This window comes from Apis dorsata, unplaced genomic scaffold (genome assembly GCF_000469605.1).
Source record: "Apis dorsata unplaced genomic scaffold, Apis dorsata 1.3 scaffold_163, whole genome shotgun sequence".
NCBI classification, from domain to species: domain Eukaryota; kingdom Metazoa; phylum Arthropoda; class Insecta; order Hymenoptera; family Apidae; genus Apis; species Apis dorsata.
Genome location: NW_006263452.1, coordinates 1,203,010 through 1,222,429, shown reverse-complemented (window position 1 = coordinate 1,222,429; position 19,420 = coordinate 1,203,010). Strand labels below are relative to the sequence as shown.

The window sequence follows — 19,420 nt, the reverse complement described above, 5'->3', positions numbered from 1 at the left end:
TATATATATATATAGATGTAAAATGAACATTTAAAATGAATATTTTATTAAGAATAGATATGATACAAGTGAATAATTATTTTATAAATAATTTATTTGTATTTATATTGGTTAATAGAATATCGATTTACGTTTAAAGATGTCCAAAAAAATCAATTTTTTTCTTGCAAATTTACATATGAAATAATTGATTCTAATATTTCAATGTGGAACAAGTAAGATCTTTTATGATATATTTTATATTTTAAAAATTATATATATTTCACACGTTTAAAACCTGAAATATTAATAATTCCGAAACCCATTAATCAAATTAGGATTGCATGAAGATTTTTTTCTCTATTTTTATTTATATTATATTCTTTTTTTATATATTTTTTGTGTTTTCTGTATTATATTTTTATTTTTTTTTTGCATTTGCAATTTGTTTCTTGTATTATTATTTTTCTTTATTATTAAAATATCTGTATACAACGTATACATTGTACGATCCTAATTAATTTCAGATATTCTGATTCATATACGTAATATGTGCTTGTATTATTTCATCTGCATAATATAGAGACCATTGTGATAAATTGACAAATCAATCACAGTAACTATCAAACTAAATTCATCAAATATCAAAATTTAGATTTGACAAGAATTATTTTTGACAAGAAAATTGACATAAAATTATGAAAATACAAAGAGAACAATTAAGAATAGATAAGCTGTATTTGAGCCTTGATTTATTTTTCTATTATTAAAGAAGAGAGAATGCTTTAAACAGTATCATGTCATTGCATCAATCAATCAATTGAATGCTTTAATTTATCTCGTTATATATAATATATATATATAATGGAGATTAGAGTACACTTAAATATTTTTAATAGACATTCCAATTTTCATTCGTTCACTCCAATTTCCTCGAAAACAAATTAATATTGCGCACGAAAAACAAAAAGAAAAAAAAAAAAGAAATTTCGAACGCATTATTGTACCGCGATATTCTATAATTCTACTTTCCATCTAATGAAACGAATTGATAAAAAGAAACACGAACGCATCGTTAACAGCGTATCATTTGTTCATTCTCTTTCTCTATATTTTAATTCATAGAAAGTACAGAGTTTTTGTTCTCTCTCGCGATATTACGGTAAAATTACATTACGTTTCATAGAAGAATCAGGCAACAAAAAAAAAAGCAAAGAGAGGAGAGGGGGAAGAGAAAAGAGGATAACTTATATAAAGATACAAAACGGGATTACCTTATCAATCTTACTCTCTGAAATAATCAAGACGTTTCTGCTCTTCTGAATTTCATTTCACGTTATCCCTCTAAGCGTTGCCCGCGCAAACACCCGTACCTCACCTTACCCATTTGTTAACTTCCTTTTTTTCAGCATTATCGCAACGGAATAACGCGAAAGTTAAACCCGAAATACATCATCCCCTATCTCGATTATGATATTGCTGTTCTTCGAAAGGCAGATCGGTAAACGAAAGATATACGACAGAGCTTCCTAGACAGAGGGAAAAGTTTTATCTGCCGTTTCAGAAATATCAATAACTGATCCCTCGTACAGTTTCTATTCCAACGTGGAAATATACGACCAGACGAAGCTATTCCGCCCTTCGTTCCCCTATACTTGAATACCATACACGGGACATGCTCCAATGTATCCCTTTCAAATCGGAGAGGATGCAACAGTGCAGACGGTCGGAAAGTATTCTATCCCGAAAGATGGCACGTGCCGTCACAAGCGTGGATTTACCGTTTAAAATTCAATTCAAGGTTGCCGTTTGTATAAATTTTTAGTTACCGTCGCCCTCGTTCTAGCGCGATCCCATTCGAACGAAGATCGTCGCTGAGTCAAGTAAGTCGAGATGATACTCGAGAAATCGAGGTCGAAGGAGAAGAGTTAAATTATGATTTCCAAATGAATCCAATCGCGAATATTCGAGCACGATACTCGAACGAATATCTTTCTTTCCTCCCTATCGCGTTATAGTTTCGCACTCGCTTAAAACCACGATGAGAAAGGAATGGGATGGATTCGTTAAACGATTTCGCGAAACGTTTCGATTCGTACAAAAGAGGAAAGTTCAATTAGACGGGCCTTGAGTGTGGTTCACTCATCAAGTGTATTTGTGAAAGTTGCGAATTACAAGAGCAAATAGAAAGCGAGAAACAAGATTTCCATCGATATCTTTGATTACTTCCCTTCTCGTTTCGCGCCAAGCTTCCTAGACATGCACAATTATAATTTTCCATCCTCTCGCAAAATATAGAACACGCCGTGGCGATATCTCCCGTGTACCACGTTTACCGGAAAATCATTGATCGAAATTGGAGGAGAACGGTCTATAAAATTATTCAATTTGATTGTATACACGTTTCATATACACGTATGTATTAATTCCGCTAAATGTATATCGTGACCGTGCCCCATCTCGATGCGCCGTTATTAAACAAGCTTTTAACGAAATCGCGAAATAAACGACGAAGTAAACAATTTCTGTCGTGTCCTTTTTTTATTAAATCGGTAACAATAATTTCATTTTGCCTAGGTGCTATGGCACGACATTCTACCGACATTCTAAAGAATAATTTCATCTTTCGTTTCCTTTTCTTGAGGAGAAAAGAGAGAGAGAGAGAGAGAAAAGAAAAAATGAAAAATACCCGACGAAAACGTATTCTCTCGTCTCCTCGAAAAGCGAAATACTTTCCAATTCCGGAGACGATCGAGACGACACTGAATCTTCGACCGTGACTTTTTCACCGCGACGTCATGTCATAATTTCATCGTGGAAGGTAATACGAAAGGAGCAACTATGGCGGAAAACGAAGGGGGGAGAAGGGCCGCGACAGTATGGTCTTTGCCGCTCGAGATTTATCGAAGCCGAACACCGATGCATTAGCGATGGAAGAGCACGGAAACGAGATGAAGGTAACGAAGCGAGGGAGGAAAATCGACGAGGGTGCTGGAGAAGGGTGGTGGAGGCGGCATCTACCAACCCCTCCAACTCTTAAACAGTTCCCCCCTTTTTAAAGAAGGTCTCTCTCGAGACGTGTTACGAATCAATCGAGATCGAGGGACGATCGATTTATGGATCTCGGATTTAAACGAATTTTCAATTACGCATATCAAAAAATACGTATATCTTTTTATTCTCTGATTATGAGATCAAACATAAAGTTGAAACACGTTCGAATAATGTGCTGATGATAAGCTGATTTCCACGTGGATAAACCAATTCTTTTCGTTTCGGTGAAATACTGTCGAATACTGATTTAATTATCTCTCTTGTTTGATCAGCGATTATTCGTAGTGTTACGACAAAGAATAAAATAAGGGCAGTAACCGATATTTTAAACGTAAATTATCTAAAAATCTCGATACAATGCTCGCATACGAAATGTCATATTATGTTCACAAGCTTATTGTGCATTTCGACGAAAGCGAGTTCGATTTCGTTTAAAAAATATCTTCTCTCCGAGGCAAGCGAGGATATTTAACGATAAAAATCGTGATAAAAATTGCACGTGTCATTTCTAAATCTCGATTAAACTAAAAATCCCTAACCTCTACTCCCGGATTTTACAATTATTCGAGAAATCGTTCGAGCATTTATCTTATAAATATCACGCATATCAAAAACGTTCTTTTTCTTCATTCCTTTCTTATTCTCTTAGACGACGAAGACGAATAAGAGATAAAAACATTCTAACAAATATTCTAATAAATATATAAATTATAAAAATCATTTTCTTTTTTTTTTTTTTTGTTCATCTATAAGGTCAATTTGTCTCGCAGACGTATCACGATATTGGACACATATTCTTGAAGCAACGTTTGTTTTCCTTTTCCTACCGCTATCACCTCTTCGTGAGACGCTTGTTCGCACTTATCGTAATCCATGGTACATTGATTCGTGATCAGACTGAAGGCGAACACGATCAAATCACAATGTCTGGCGGTGATCACTTCGTGGACCGTAGACATTCCTGAAAGGAAACATAAAGAAACATTATAGAATTTTCGATGGGCTGTTCGAAATATATATTCTATTACGATAATTCCACTGACCTACAGCATCGACGCCGATCATTTTTAACATCTTCAGTTCAGCCACGGTCTCGAAATTCGGCCCTCCGATACACGCGTATACACCTTTGTGCACGATGTCGCTTATGCCCATCTCTTTCGCTACCTGTTGACCGATCTTTAAGAGTTCGGCGTTGTAAGCTTTATTCATTGGCGGAAATCTCGGTCCAAATCTGAGAAACACGAAGAGCAACGCGATCGTGATTCATACTGGCGAGGAGATCCGGTAATCGTAGGAAGAAATGCAAGGAGAAACTGGCAAGCATATTCGATGGATTCCATACCAGGAATTGATATAATAAGAAAGGAGGAAGAGGAAGAAAAGTTAGAACGAAAGTATCTCAAGTTTCAAGGGATGGAAGGTTAACGAAAACTCAACCGAGTATGAACTGAGAAGAGGATAGAGAAGAGGAAAAAAAGAAAGATGGAGAAGAAGGTAGACGGAAAAATCGAGGAAGATCTTTAAGTAAATACGTCAATCAGATTCTTTGTGTCGTCGGGTAAATAGTTCATCAATCCGATTCAACGGGTTGTTCCGATGAAATAGATTAATTTTATTCCTTCGACGACCTCAACGATCTCGCACGGCTATCCGTCTCCCACCCTTTTGCCCTTAGGGGGCGAGAACTCGAAGAATCGAGTTCGTCGAGCGGTTCGCAATCTGCGAGCGTCGTCGACGATTTTCCTTCCGGAAACGAGCCCGAAAGCCTTTGTCGATTCGAAGCGGATTCGAATTCATTGCCGTTCACACCGTGAATCTCACTAGCCCGCCTTTCAACCGCTATTTTTTTCTTTCATCCATCATCCCTCCAAGTATTATCTCTCTTTCACCCACTTCTCCTCCCCTACTTTTTCTCGATAAAAAATCGAAGAAACTAATTGACGCTAATTTCTGATGCAAGGAGGATTTTAAGAATCGTACGCAAAAAAAAAAAAAAAAATAATAATAAAATAAAATAAAATAAAACTCCGTAAGAGAATATAAGAGAGTGTGTATATATATAGGTGGCAATACAAAATGGAGTAATGCGACGCGTTTCACGGTACGGCGCGTTGAGGATAAGAGGAACGAGGGAAAGTACCTGTCGTCGTTTGGCCCTTGAAGAGGGTTATTCCCCGCAAAACCCATCATGTTCAGGTGATCCTTCACCATCATAATGTCGCCAACCTTGTATGTGGGATTTAGACCTCCCGCCGCGTTCGTCGCGATCAGATGAGTCACACCTACGAGCTTCATAACTCTTACTGGCATAGCGCACTGCGTTTGGAAAAGGGAAAAAGAAATATAAATATAAACATATAAGTATATTTATATAAATAATCCGAGTGATTAAATTAAACGAAAAAAAAAAAAAAAAAAGAAAATAACTCGATGGATAATGCTGGATTTTATATAATGCTGGAAAATTTTATTTTCAAAGGATGGCGATGTGTATGCATTTGATATAGATTCGTAGAGATTTCAAATACAATGTTACCTTCCAAAGTGGATAACCCTCGTAATAGTGAAATCTGCCTTGCATGCACATAATCGGTACAGAATTCAAATAACCGAAAACCATCTGGCCTCGGTGACCCTTCACAGTGGAGACAGGAAAATGCGGGATTTCTTGATAAGGGATGGACTGCTTATTCTCGAGACAATCGGCCAGCGAACCTGGACACAACTCGTTTTGCTCATTTGATCCTGTTTGGGAATAGAATAACGTTGACTTGTCCCACCACCATTGCCAAGCCATTTCAAAATCCATACTAACTCATTCCAGAACCGCATATGATTCCAAGTTTTGGCTTCAATTTGATCCGGTCCAGCAAATATTGTGCCGCTTCTTGCAGATCCTCGAACGTATATCTGGAAGTATTCGTGTCTGTATATATCAGTACAGTGCGTTGCGGGAATGCACTCCATATTTTTAATAATTTATGCTTTTGACAGGAAACTGTAATATTTTTTATAAAATATTCTTTCTTTACTAATATATAGTACATAAACAATAATTTATGTAAAAAAGAATAAACTACAAAGCGTATGATATACGTTTAATATAAATATTAAATCGACTTTCATATATTTCATAGATTCGCAATACCAATCTTTAATATCTTCTTTATGTTGGCATTGTAATCGTAAGAAAACAAATTCATTGTATTACGAATAATTTTTGAATAAATTTAATTTTCACGTACGATAATGCGTGAATCAATCAATGTTCGTAAATCGGCTCATATGATTTATTGCGAAAAATAAATAACATTTATTAGATTGATCTACGTGTTCCCTTCATATTAATCCTAATTGAAAATTTATGGGGAACATTGGACACGATGGATTTTTTCGAACAATCATTTATATTCAAAAAGTTTATAATTATGTCGAATACGTGGAATAATATAAAGGAAAATATAATCAAAAATTTCATTAACGGTAAATCAAATCTTTTATATTAATTCGTGGCAGAAATATAATAAATTACTAAATTTTATGATATAATTTTTATAATATAAAAACAAGATAAAACAATTTTATTCAAACAGTTGGTATATTTGATTTTATATGAGTGAAAATCAACTTTTACGAAGCACAGTTTAATTTACGTTAAGATGTCAAATTTTTATTTCTTTTCATAAATTGTTATTTATTACGCGATACCGAGAAATATTAGCCAATTTCTTCTATCGATAGCTCGAATCCGTTAAAAATACGTGATATTGATATATTTATGCAATATATGTATGATCGAATAACATAATTGCATAAATCATAATTACGCAAAAATTATATAAGCAAATATTTTCGCGTAAAAAAAAAATTGTTTTCATCGATTCAGTTTCACACAGATCAACGCCACGAACGTATGAAAATAATCGGAGTATTTGGGAATAATCGATGTGAGTTAGGTGAACGGGAGAGTAGGTGGAATGATTCGTAGCCGGCCAACATAATTTCACTGTGGAAACTATCACAAAACGGTGCAGTTACCTGTTAAACTGCTAACAGGCTCAAATAGCGCCGGATTTAAGCTGAATGTAGGCTTCGAGGGTATTACAAATCATGCATCGAAATACGCGGGCGGCCGCGTAACGTGTTTACGAGTGTGTATGCGCATCCCGTGCATCTAGCCTCGTGTATGCGTTCACGCGTGCGCTCGTGAACAGCCTCCACGCACAGATGCACACACAGAATTTCCGAATGGCATTCGAATAAGCGCGCCTCCAACATAACACTACGCGCGACGCGATCGAAAATTACTTACGATCCCACTGTGAATTTTAATGTCCTCTGTGTTCCTTCTTCCCTTCTTCTTTTTTTTTTCTTTTTTTTGTAATTCATCGTAACACCCGCAAAAGGTAAAAAGATTCTCGTTTCGATTCTTGTCCCCAGAAATCTCGCGACCGAAGAAGCGAAACGAGTCCGAGGATAAGGGACGCTGTAATCGCTATCCATTTTTTCGTGCCTCGGATTATCGCGAGCCCTCCGTGATTCTCGTCTGCGTTTCCTCTGCGTTTCGCAAGCGGAAATTTAATAAGCGGAAAGAAAGAGGCGGCGATAAGACGAGACGCGCGCACGGTTGACGCGCGTAATCGCTGCGCGTACGTGTGTCGTCATAAGGGACATGAAATTATGATGCGATTGAATACACGTTGAATACGCGTTGAATTGCATCTCCGTTGCCAATACAGTCGGTATTCAACCGCGGATCTGAGAATTGCTTCGCAGTTTCGCCGTGGAAAAGCTTCGATATATTGCCGCGGGTATGGCAAACGTCATTAGACCAACCGCATTCGCGGATGCTCCATCGTAAAACGGGATTGTACGGTGGCCCGTTATGAATGGCAAATGTAAGGTCGACGATTATTATAACGACGTGAATGCGCATCGCTCCGGGCCATGGCAAGGATTCAATGATGCCTCCGCGATTCTGCCTACAATATCACTCGCTCTAATCTCGATTATAGATGCACACCATGCTCGGAAATCGGCTTAAGGCATTTTTCTTCTCTCCATTTATCCCAGATTCCCTTATTGTTCGAGACACTGATTTTTGTAGAAAATATTTAAGATCCCCGCTTACTTCACATCACCGCGTCGGATACCGCGTCGCGATAAAACTCACGTTTCGGGAATATTCTCAAATCGTGCGTTCGTTTCGCGAGAAACAGTCGTCTCAAGCAACGACTCTGACGAGCGATATCGAACGCGTAACTAAAGAGAGAGAAATAAAACCGAATCGGACAGATGTTAATATCAAATCGACGCGAGCCGACAATGAATTTGAGCATTTGAGCACGCGAGGAAAAGAATCGAGGATAGAAAAAGAAATTCGACGTGCAATTTTTACGCCGCTTCCCCGATTCTGATTATCGGAAATCTGCCGCGATTCGTCGATCGATGAAACAGAATAGTATCGATTGATCGATCATCACCAATCTCACCGATCTTTCGTTCAATTGAAATAGCCTTCGAATCAATTGCGGAGCAAGAAGAAATATTCCGATAACAAACGATCGTAATAAATCCTAATAGATGCACACGAGTGAGTCGTATTTTACCCGATGATAATGATGCAACGGATTATTACGAAACGATTACGAAGACAAAGAAATTGCGCCGATAAAGTGGCGACGATTGAAGCTGTCGAATCGACCTCTGTTTCCCTCCCTTTTCCCTCCACCAGCTTTCCCAACGCTGTTTACCGAAATGTCAACGTCATCACGCCATTTACGTTTAATTCCTGTTTGCGTTTGTCCCAAGCGCAGCTTTCGAGTTTCGCGCCAGCTCCCTTCGTTTGCTCGATTGAATAAACAAAATCAAAGTATGAACACTCGCAACTTCTAATTGGATGTTTCAAAACACACCGAACTTGCGCGTGGACGTTCGCCTACATATCTCTGACGTGCTCTTCAACGAAGTACGAATAGACAAATTTCTCTCTCTAACTAACTAACATCGAAACACTCGTCCAAGAGCGATGGGATGAATACCGTTTCCCTTTCTACGGGAATAACAAGCGAGGGGAGGAGAAAATGTAAAAAAAAAAGAGGGGGGAAATGGAAAAGGGAAAATGGGATTTCGAAGAAAAAAAGAAATCCATAAGTAACGAACCGCTCTTTGCTTAATCCGGCTTTCGCTTCGAGCAAACTATTATATTAACGATGCATCGACTCAAATTTTCAACGTCTCGATTTTCTTCTCGAGCTTCTCCGACTTTTTTTTAACGATGTTCCATTCTCTCCATCACGAAATATTGAAAGAATATTAATGTACGCCACGTTAAGTCAAAAGTTCACGGTCGCGTGTGTCGTTTTCTGAGAAAATTCTTATTTATATAGCGATTGCGTGTTAAATATTGTCGTCGTAGACTCGAGATAACTTATTGTAACTTAATTAAAGTTTCGGGATTAAATGATGTGTGCTTCGATATGTCGATGTCATATGTCATTGGCATAGTGGTTTAGAAATCCAAAAACTAGGTAAAATTCATTCGAATAAATATAATATATCGTGTTATCATAATATATTAATATACGAGCGTGTAATCATGTCTTGGTAAAAAAAATAGTTAAATTGTTATCAAAATTATAAGCAAAAACGTGTTGTTGTATCTTTATATAGTTATATAATAATTGTGTTTGTTTATTGATTACCACAATAAAAAGTGAAAGATGTAAAAATATTTCTAAATTTGAGTGAATGAATGAATCACAGAAAGTATGATAGCAAAAAGAATAATAAAGAAAATATATTTTTAATATTAGATAATATATATATCCTAGTGTTTTCGCATCGTTGATTAACCGAAATTTCTGTAACAATTGTTTGACCCATTTAACCCATTTACAATTAATAACAATTTTCAACGTTAATGAATCCTCTGAAAAGCAATTCCCCGTAAGTGGAGGTTCTGATATGTTTCCACGAATTGCGTGTAACTGACTTAGTTCTCGTAAAAACTTGACGCAGTCAACGTAATCAACATTAACGATTTTATCTAAAATTCAACAAGTGGAAGAATTGTGAAACAATTTTTAATCTTTCAAGAGAAAAGCCATCTTTAACTTAATTCTTATTAATATTAATATTTAACTTAATTCTATTGTTTCATTCAATAAGCTACTTACGTGCTGTGCGATGATTCTTCAACCGTTTGCAACAATTCGTTATTTTTAGATTGTTTCAATTGCGGGTGATGATTGTACCCATTAATAGTTTCGGTATCCGCGAAAGGCATCCTGTTTTTCTCAATCCCTTCCCCGATTCGAATTTTATATTTTACGCTAGACGATAAAAACCCGATAAAAACCGATCGAATCGATGAAACAACGAGAAGAGATAATCGAAATAAGATAAGGAAACTGTGAGTGAATGAACAAATACCGAAATACCGTGCACGCCGTTTAAGAAAGATCTGACTTGTGGCCGCGATGACTCGGCTTCTTGCTGTTTTATACAGATACTCGATACCGTTGAAAAAAACAGTGACGACAATGAACCGGCCAATCGTTTCGAACGTTTACTCGCGCTCCCTCCATTCCTCGTGAAGATTGATCAAAAAATCGCTGGGAGGTAGGGGCATGCGACGATAACCCATTACAGTTAAATAGTCTAATTTCAACCGCCATTCGTGCACTCTGTTATTTGTTTCGTGTGACAATACCAAGAATGACAGTACAGCTAGTCTTCTAAAAGAGTACGCATGCCGACGAATGCCACATGCTGTTGATAAAACCTATCGTTCCCTATATGAGCATAACATAACGTTTATCTGAGGAAAGCTTGCCTCTCCACAGAAAGCAAAGTTTCACGATGCCTAAAAAGTCACGGTGATTTCGATGATCGACGCGACAAATTAAGGCCGGTGAGGATATAATTTCCTCTTCGATTGCAATCGTTCGATGAACGATGCTCGTGTCAATTTCCTTTCGATAAATTTTGCGAAGAAAAAAATGACACCATGGTCGTACAAGATGTCTAAATTGCTCGTAACTTAGAAACGAGCCTCGTTCAACATACTTATTTCCGTATACGAACATTTTCCATCGAGCGTCCTGAATTTCAATAATCGTTGAGTACAACGTCGTTGAGTATATAATGAAGTGAAGTGTTTATCTCCTTATTTCTTTCAATTCGAATTAACCGTTATCTCTAGAAGATCTCTGAAGATCCGAAGATCGTGCTTAACTCGATATCGGATAATCAAATCTTCGTTGAACCTGTAACGATCTTCGATAATCACATGTAATCGTACGTTTGAACGATTCTTATCTTTCTTCTTAACGATACGAACAGGAAGGAAAATTGATAAATTCGATCTAAACATATGTCTCGCGATTGAAGATAAAAATAAATCCTATCTCAACAGGAACAAATGAAACGATCCGGAGCAATCGTGGACGGAAGCGCACAACCAAACTGTTGCTGGCGCGCACCTCGAATTTATCCGAATATTAATTACGATCCAGTTGATGTTTCCCACTTGACCGCATCGTATCGAGGAATCCCATGACAGATTTACATGCATCCGGCCGATGACACGTGTGCCAATTTGCGAGGATACGAATTTTGGCCAGCTCCTAGTGCTCCGTGTAATGAGCCAATTATGGCCGATTAACAGGCCTCGTACACGATCCAAAATTTAATTCTCGACCCCTCTCGAGTTATGTACGTGCCCTGCTATTTTTGAAAATCTCTCTATTAATATAGTACGAGCAAAATTGTGACTTGATCGATTGGTGATTCAATCGATTCCATTACAAAAAAACAAAAAGAAAAAAAAAAGGAATAATTCTAACCCTTTCCGCCACGATTTGAGTACTTTGCAACTTTCCACGCGGAATATACAATTATATTAAGGATTAAGTTTCGAAACGAAAACGTCTTGATTCGTGATCGAAGTGAAAGATGATTATTTGCAAAATACGATATAAGAATTTTCTTCGGATACAAGAAGGAACATGGTGTCAATGATTGATGACGATATTCAACATCGGGAAAAACAATCATTCTAAAATAAACAATCTTATCGCCATTGATTGTCGACAATTGCAAACAAGTAAAATGAAAGTGAATAATCGCGTGAACTAGATTTTCGTTAACATATTTCTTCATTCCTATAATATAATCTTACACTTTTTAATAATTGTTCTTTAAAATATTTGTTAATATTTGTTAATTATCCTATTAATTGCATGACGATTTTTTTTCTAATCTAATTCTTAACACGATTCAAGTATTTTTCAATTTTTTTTATAATTATTTATTTATTTAGTTCTCTCTCAATTTTGTCAACTATCGTATTAACTATGCAATTATTTTCTTTTTAATCTAATTCTTAATACGATAAATAGCAAAGGAAAAAATAGAGAATTATTAACAGGAAAAAAAATTGAAACATGTATCGTATTTGTATTTTTCGAGAAATTTTAAAAAAAAATATTCCCTTGAAATAAATAAAAGAAAATTTTGAAAATCTTTTGTTATCATTATTATAAAATCGATTAATCTCTTCGGTAATTGTTGCATGGTATAATCGTTTTATGAAAGTAATTCAACATGAACGATGGAAACAGTAGAAAAATTTACGAGAAATTCAAAAATGGAATTGATAAAGTATTTATGATTATAAGTTATTCCTAAATCAATGAAAACAGTAGTTTCATATCAATAACAAAGTTATTCTTCCACAATATGAATTGACATAATATCTATTTTTATTACATGCTCGAGACATATTATTATTCTACAAAAAAATATATTTTACCGACTATTTTAAAGATTTATAAATACAAAAGAAATATGTTGATAATTTTATAAATTTTAGAAACAATTAAGAATGTTTGAAATTCTTTTATTCATCTGCTCTTTTCTGTTACTTAATTTGTTCTATTCAACGACATATCAAATCGAAACAACGTCACAATTTAATCAAAATAAAAAATGCAGCAACGCGAGCGAATCGAAAAGATGTAAATCGAGCCGCAACTTGCAAATTACGGTAGCCAACATAGAGGGTGAAACGGGGGTCAAAATACACGTGAACAACGCGGCTTCGAATAGACTGTAAATTCAGTTTTCACCGGTCTTCTCCCTCGTGAGTCCGGAAGCTACTTTGCGATGCAACGAGTGATGCATAATTTCGCTGATCGCCCACAAAGAACGTCTGCCTTTTGCCCTAAAACAAATTTTTGCCGCGTCAGGGACAGATTTTCAGTGTCGTCAAAGTTTTTTAATTGTGGTTGAGATAAAAATAGAGAAAGAAAAGAAAGAAGAAAAAACGAACAAAGATTCGGAAAAAAAGATATTTGATTCATTGAAATTCAAATTCGAACAATAGTACGTGCGCATAAAACAAACATCGAATAGAGTAACATGTCAAATTTTAATTTGTTTACACGCGATATTATAATCGAATTGGATCGATGTTATATAAACTAGACAGAATCACCTAATTAACGCGTTCAGCGTTAGGATATGGATCATATTTGCTAGTTGATTGTCGTTCAACGCGTAACAGTTAACGAATCAATTCGATACATAAGTGCTTATTAATCTTAATAAATAGTGTTCTTAAATAGTATTCTTAATATTGCAAAATCATTTCCATTTTCAATAAATGTCTATTATAAATCAATTTTAATTATAAGAACTTTAATTATACATCAATAAAAAATAATAATTGATAAATTGTGAATTCAGGTCACAATGACTGAATTCATAAATCTCTTCTTTTCATGTTTCCTCTTATTGAAAATTCTGATTAATTCGATGATATTTAATTCAATTAGAAAATTAAGAATCATTCAATAAGAGAATATTCAGGAAATAACCTAATTTGTTTATGCAAAACTCTTGTTTTCTTAAAAACATTATCATTAAAAAAATAATGTTCAGAATAGAAAATTAATATTTTTTATATCATGAAGTAACATGATAAAAAGTCAAAATATCAATCTATTAAAAATTGATTTATTTTTTAACCAAATACTTTTTACTCTAAAATTTCGAATCTTCTTTTAAAATTTTATCAATATTTTGAATTTTTCTGCGTCAGATCTATCATTAAAATATTTGTCTCCTTTTTATTTTTCTAGTTTTTTTCACATATTATGTAAAATTTAAAAATTTAATCAAGAATATTCCAGAAACATGTACATCGAATAATGATGTACATATAATGATGAACTTACACAAGACGCAACAAATACGCATATTTGTTATCATTATATCGACTGACGAAACTTCATTATAATTCAAATAAGCGCGAATAGTTCTTATGTACTCACTATTATGCAAGCATTCAGAATCATTATTTGTAAACTATCATTATTGTAAAATATCATATATATATATATATAATTTATTATAATATATATAAATATAAATTAACATATAAATTAATAGCAAGAAATAAAATAATTAATTATTTAATTCTATTTATTATACTAGAAAATTCAAATTATACAATGTCCCAAAAAATGGAACATTCATTAATTGGAGATTCTTGAAGTAATTTCAAAATTTTTTTTGCAAAAATTTTCATTTCAGTTTTAACAAATTATTAACAAAAAACACTGACCAATTATGTAGCTTAGTCAAGTCACGAGATATATATTCAACACACTTTCTTCAACATATATTATTTGAATTTGTTTGTGCAAGGTTGGCAACACATAACCAACACTACTACCGCAGCTCGATTAGACTACACGTTTCATGATTGGTCAGTGTTTTCTGTTAATAATTTATTAGTTGTAATGAAAGTTTTTGCAAAGAAAAATACTATTTAAAATTATCTCAAAATGTCTAATCGATGTTCTCACATTTTTCAAACATTTTTATTATTTTTATATAATAATTTCGTGCCAACATTGTTAATACACTATTTTTGAACAAATCAAATACGAAAAAAATAAAATTATTTTTTATTAAAAATTTCTTCTTAAAATAATTTTTATATAATATATAGCTATTAGTATATAAATAATTAATCTATTAATATATAGATAATTTATATATAGCTATCGCACAAAAATGTAAAATGAAAGATTAGAAAAGTTTAACGAAAAAAAAAAATTTCCATTTTTTCAGCAATTAATGACTACTAAAGTTAATTCTCGATATAATATTTATGTATTGTTGCTTTAATCGCATTTAAAGATAATTATAAGTATCGTATTACGAAATTTCCCGACCCTCACGATTGATTAAGAATGATCTGCTGGGGTTCTGATTTATCATTGACCTCCAATAAATTATCACTAGTGAGAATTAAAAAATATAATCTTCTGTCAATATTATGCGAATTGTTTAAATAATTGGCATTCATTAGATTGTACTATTAACACAAACGACTTTATATTGTATAAAATAATATAATTTCATTTAGAGATCGGAAATATTTTTATTAGTTTAATCACTAAAGTGCTATTTTCAAGAGGAGAAATATATTTTTTAATCCTTAATTTTGAATTAATTCACTATTTATTTTTTCACTTATTAATCACTTATTAAGTAAAAAATTGTACTTTTTGCAGTTAAAATAAAATAAAATTTGCAATTAAAATAAAATTTAAAATAAAAAAGATATCGTATGCATTTACAATTCTCATTTTTTTTTTCTTTTGATTTTTCACAATATAAAAATTTTTAAAATTTTTAAAATAGCAACTTAATTTATTTTATTGTATGTCTTAATAAAAATAATCAGAAACAAAAATCAACTTAACTTTTTATTTAATTAATTAGAAAACTTAATTTTTTTCCTTGATACGTAAGAGTTTTTAATTTAAATGTTATGTTTTTCAATCTTATGAAAACTAAACACTGAACATCAAAACTCTATCTAACTTGAAACTATTTGATAATAAAGAGATGAAACTATTCGTCAAATTATATATATAGTAACTCCATCTATTGGTATTTTATTATAAATGGTACATGCATGCCAGTAACTATAACTACAGACGTTATCTAATATGAAACAAATAAATCTAATCATCAGATGATATACATGTTCCATCTATCGGTTTATTGTCGTATTAAAATATGTAAGCCAGTAAATTATAATTTCTTATATATTTACGACATGTTCGTAAGTTAATTAAAACTATTGATATTTTGAGTTATTTAGTTGTTGCATATTTTAACTTCTTATATATAAAACTTAATATCTTTATAAAATCTTAATAATATAAATATAACTATTGTATTGTATTATTTATACAATACAATATGTGTAAAATTTGCACGTAATATTAGGTAAATTTGATACAATATTTCTCTGGATAATATTTTAATGTTATTTACATAAAATGCTTTTACTTTTATTGTCCAATAAATGATTTTATGTCATAAATATTCTAAGGATAAGAAACGTAATTATATTCAAAATATTCAATAAAACAAATAGTGCAAACTATTTCCAAATAGTAGAATTAAACATGTCAACATTGGAAAATAAGATTTTAGGCGAAAAATTACATTATTATTGTAGTAGTTCTAGTGAAGATGAAGAAAATGATTCTGCAGATTCTGATAAAGAAACAGAGGATGAAAAATATCCACAAATAATTACAAATTCTTCTATAGAACCATCATTTTCAGAATGGGATGGTACTTCTAGCAACACAGGACCAAAGGGTGTTATAAAAGTAAAATTAAGATTGTAATATGTAATATAAATTTTTAATCAATACCTATTTTAGTAAATATATTTTAATCTTATTTCAAGGATTGGCAACGATACAAACAGTTGCAAGCAGAAAAAAGAAATGAACAAGACAAGGAAAGAATTAAATTAATAAAAAAATTGAGTTTAACATGTCGTAGTTCTTTAGATGAAGAAAAAGAAAAAATCATGCAAACTGATCCTGATCTTGCTGAATTATTAACTGATGAGTTTCTTTTAGAATATCAAAAACAAAGAATGAAAGAAATGCTTGCAAAAACTGAGAAACTTCGTTTTGGCAGAATAATTAATTTAGAAACTGCAGATCAATTTTTAGAAGCAGTTGACAATGAAGAAAAATCAATAACAATTGTTGTTCATATTTATGAAAATAATATTCCTGGTTGTGAAGCTATGAATGGGTCTTTAATATCTGTTGCAGATGATTATCCCTATGTAAAATTTTGTAAAATTTTAGGTTTGGTCTCAAAATATTTTTCTTTTATATAATTTAAATTTAAATTGTATATAATATTATTTTTGTTACAGGTTCAGTAGCTGGACTCAGTAAACATTTTAAAAAAGAAGGAGTTCCAGCTTTATTAGTTTATAAAGCTGGTCAAATAATAGGTAATTTTGTTCATATAACAGATTATTTAGGAGAAGATTTTTATGCCTCTGATGTTGAAACCTTTTTAATTGAACATGGAATGCTTACTGATAAAAATTGTATACCTGTTATAACTATACAAGATAAACATACATTATCAGATAGTGAATAAATAAAATAAATATATGTTTTTAAATAACTTTAAATATATCCTTCCTATTGATTCCTATTAATTTTAAAATTATTAATAATTCTTATTTATTTTTAAAAAATTTATTTAATTTTAATAATATAATTTATAATTTATTGTATAATGTAATAGAAATGAAAATGAAAATAATATTTTTTATGAATAGAAATATTTATATGAACTCATATATATGTATAAATAAATAAAAATATTTATTCTAGTATAAGATTTATTATATTTATTCTAATATAATATTAGATATAAATTTCCATATAAATATATTTAAAAATTCATTTATTTTTGGACCAGTAAATTAATTTGTTTTTGTTTCTTAATAGCTTTGCAAAAATGTAAATAAGTTTTTAAAATTTCATCATATTCTGTATTCTCTAGTTCTTCATATTGTTTCCTTAAATTTTCTTTTTCTTTAATTTCATTCATTATTGTAAATATTTTTTTATCTATAAATGTATTCAGTGCTTTATATGCATCAATTGTTATTGGAGTTTCCTTGTACATTTTTATAAGACATGACAACTTAAGTATCTTTGCTTGTACTTCTGCAACTTGTGCTTGCAACAATACGTGTTCTGCTTTTTCTAAATAAATTTGACTTACATTTTTGTATTTCAATTCATTCCATTCATTCATTAAAGTTTTACATTTTACAATATCGATTTCATATTGAGCACACAATTCTTCAATCTTATCTTTCCACTGGAATATTTGTATTTCATGTGGCTCAAATATTTTTTTATATATATTAATATCAGTTGATCTTAGAATTTCTTTCATGTTTCCTCCCAATTGTTCATATCTAAAATATAATAATATTATTTTATATTTTTTATTTTATTTTTTTTTTTAATGAAATAAATTTTAAATTTATCATAATATTACTACCTTAATATAAATTCATGTATTTTTTCTCGTAACAATGTTTCCACATAACATTTAGTATCTAACATTTCTTCATACGTGAGATCATATTTTGGTAAATCAGTGATTCCTAAAATGCTTAATTCTTCTTGCATATTTTTTGAGGTAGATGGTAAATGCATATATTTGTTAAGCTCATGAATCAAAAGTAAACCTTTTAATTTATCAACAACATTATCAGACAATATTCCTTTTACATTTAACAATGTCTCTTTTATACATTCTAAAATTAATTTGCTTTTTATATGTTCTGCTATGTTATCTTCGCAAGAAATAAGACATTTTATAATTTTTTCTAAATAGTTAGATCCTTGATTTGTCATATTCTTACTTATATTGTAAGATAAACTACATTGTTCAAATAAGTTTTGCATTGAATCTATTCTACCAAATATTCGACTACAATTCGTGCGAGAAATTCGTGAAATACTTTGTATGTCTAAAAATAAATAAAATTTTAATTATATATTTATTTATATTTACATTGTATTTTAATTATTAAAATATTTTTTAATTTAAAAGTTATAATCAACTTACATACCTGAAATCTGACTTAAATCACTGAAACTATTCATATTGTCAATAATGAATACTGCTTTAATGACGATTTAATAAAACTGTTTTTTATAGTTCTTTCAAATTCAAACTGATCAAAGAATCAAAGTATTTAAAAAGGATGTGTACTCCTACTTTTATAAATTCCCTATATTGCTATTTTATTAAAAAATTTTTTATAAAGATAATGCAATATTAAAATATACATTTATTTTTATTTATTAATATTGAATAATTTTAATATAATTTTAATTTATTATAATTATGTATAAATATGAAATAAATAAATAAATAAATATATATATATGTATATATATTACATATATATATACATATATATATATGCAAATAAGAAAAATTATAAACT

General features: G+C 31.7%; 3 protein-coding genes across 4 annotated transcripts; 1 reads left to right on the top strand and 2 right to left on the bottom strand.

Moving 5' to 3' along the window:
• Positions 1–3,755: 3,755 nt before the first annotated feature.
• LOC102681941 (purine nucleoside phosphorylase) lies at positions 3,756–10,548 on the bottom strand. Of its 2 annotated transcripts, none has more exons than XM_006613884.2 (6): positions 10,215–10,548; positions 5,852–5,946; positions 5,573–5,781; positions 5,177–5,352; positions 4,077–4,267; positions 3,756–3,994 (listed from the first exon to the last, which is right to left on the bottom strand). In XM_006613884.2, exons 1-6 carry the CDS (start codon positions 10,322–10,324, stop codon positions 3,780–3,782), a joined length of 996 nt encoding a protein of 331 aa, XP_006613947.1. In that variant the 5' UTR covers positions 10,325–10,548; the 3' UTR covers positions 3,756–3,779. The 2 variants fall into 2 exon arrangements, with proteins under 2 accessions (XP_006613947.1, XP_006613948.1); XM_006613885.2 differs by having other exon boundaries at positions 5,573–5,751.
• Positions 10,549–16,159: 5,611 nt separating this feature from the next.
• On the top strand, positions 16,160–17,568 carry LOC102681500 (phosducin-like protein). The gene is made up of 3 exons (XM_006613880.2): positions 16,160–16,742; positions 16,823–17,237; positions 17,309–17,568. The coding sequence occupies exons 1-3, from the start codon at positions 16,533–16,535 to the stop codon at positions 17,539–17,541; spliced, it is 858 nt and encodes a 285-aa protein (XP_006613943.1). The 5' UTR covers positions 16,160–16,532; the 3' UTR covers positions 17,542–17,568.
• Positions 17,569–17,787: 219 nt separating this feature from the next.
• On the bottom strand, positions 17,788–19,201 carry LOC102681366. The gene is made up of 3 exons (XM_006613879.2): positions 19,040–19,201; positions 18,463–18,937; positions 17,788–18,376 (listed from the first exon to the last, which is right to left on the bottom strand). Exons 1-3 carry the CDS (start codon positions 19,071–19,073, stop codon positions 17,854–17,856), a joined length of 1,032 nt encoding a protein of 343 aa, XP_006613942.1. The 5' UTR covers positions 19,074–19,201; the 3' UTR covers positions 17,788–17,853.
• Between the last annotated feature and the right edge of the window lie 219 nt (positions 19,202–19,420).

Excerpts from the sequence above, each read along its gene's own strand:
- LOC102681500 (XM_006613880.2), top strand. The coding sequence starts at position 16,533 with ATGTCAACATTGGAAAATAAGATTTTAGGCGAAAAATTACATTATTAT. Across the intron at positions 16,743-16,822 it reads GACCAAAGGGTGTTATAAAA|GATTGGCAACGATACAAACA; the intron begins GTAAAATTAAGA and ends TCTTATTTCAAG. Across the intron at positions 17,238-17,308 it reads AAAATTTTGTAAAATTTTAG|GTTCAGTAGCTGGACTCAGT; the intron begins GTTTGGTCTCAA and ends TTTTTGTTACAG.
- LOC102681941 (XM_006613884.2), bottom strand. The coding sequence starts at position 10,324 with ATGCCTTTCGCGGATACCGAAACTATTAATGGGTACAATCATCACCCG. Across the intron at positions 5,947-10,214 it reads GAAGAATCATCGCACAGCAC|ATATACGTTCGAGGATCTGC; the intron begins GTAAGTAGCTTA and ends GAATACTTCCAG. Across the intron at positions 5,782-5,851 it reads CATATGCGGTTCTGGAATGA|GATCAAATGAGCAAAACGAG; the intron begins GTTAGTATGGAT and ends ATTCCCAAACAG.
- LOC102681366 (XM_006613879.2), bottom strand. The coding sequence starts at position 19,073 with ATGAATAGTTTCAGTGATTTAAGTCAGATTTCAG. Across the intron at positions 18,938-19,039 it reads TGATTTAAGTCAGATTTCAG|ACATACAAAGTATTTCACGA; the intron begins GTATGTAAGTTG and ends ATTTATTTTTAG. Across the intron at positions 18,377-18,462 it reads ATACATGAATTTATATTAAG|ATATGAACAATTGGGAGGAA; the intron begins GTAGTAATATTA and ends ATTATATTTTAG.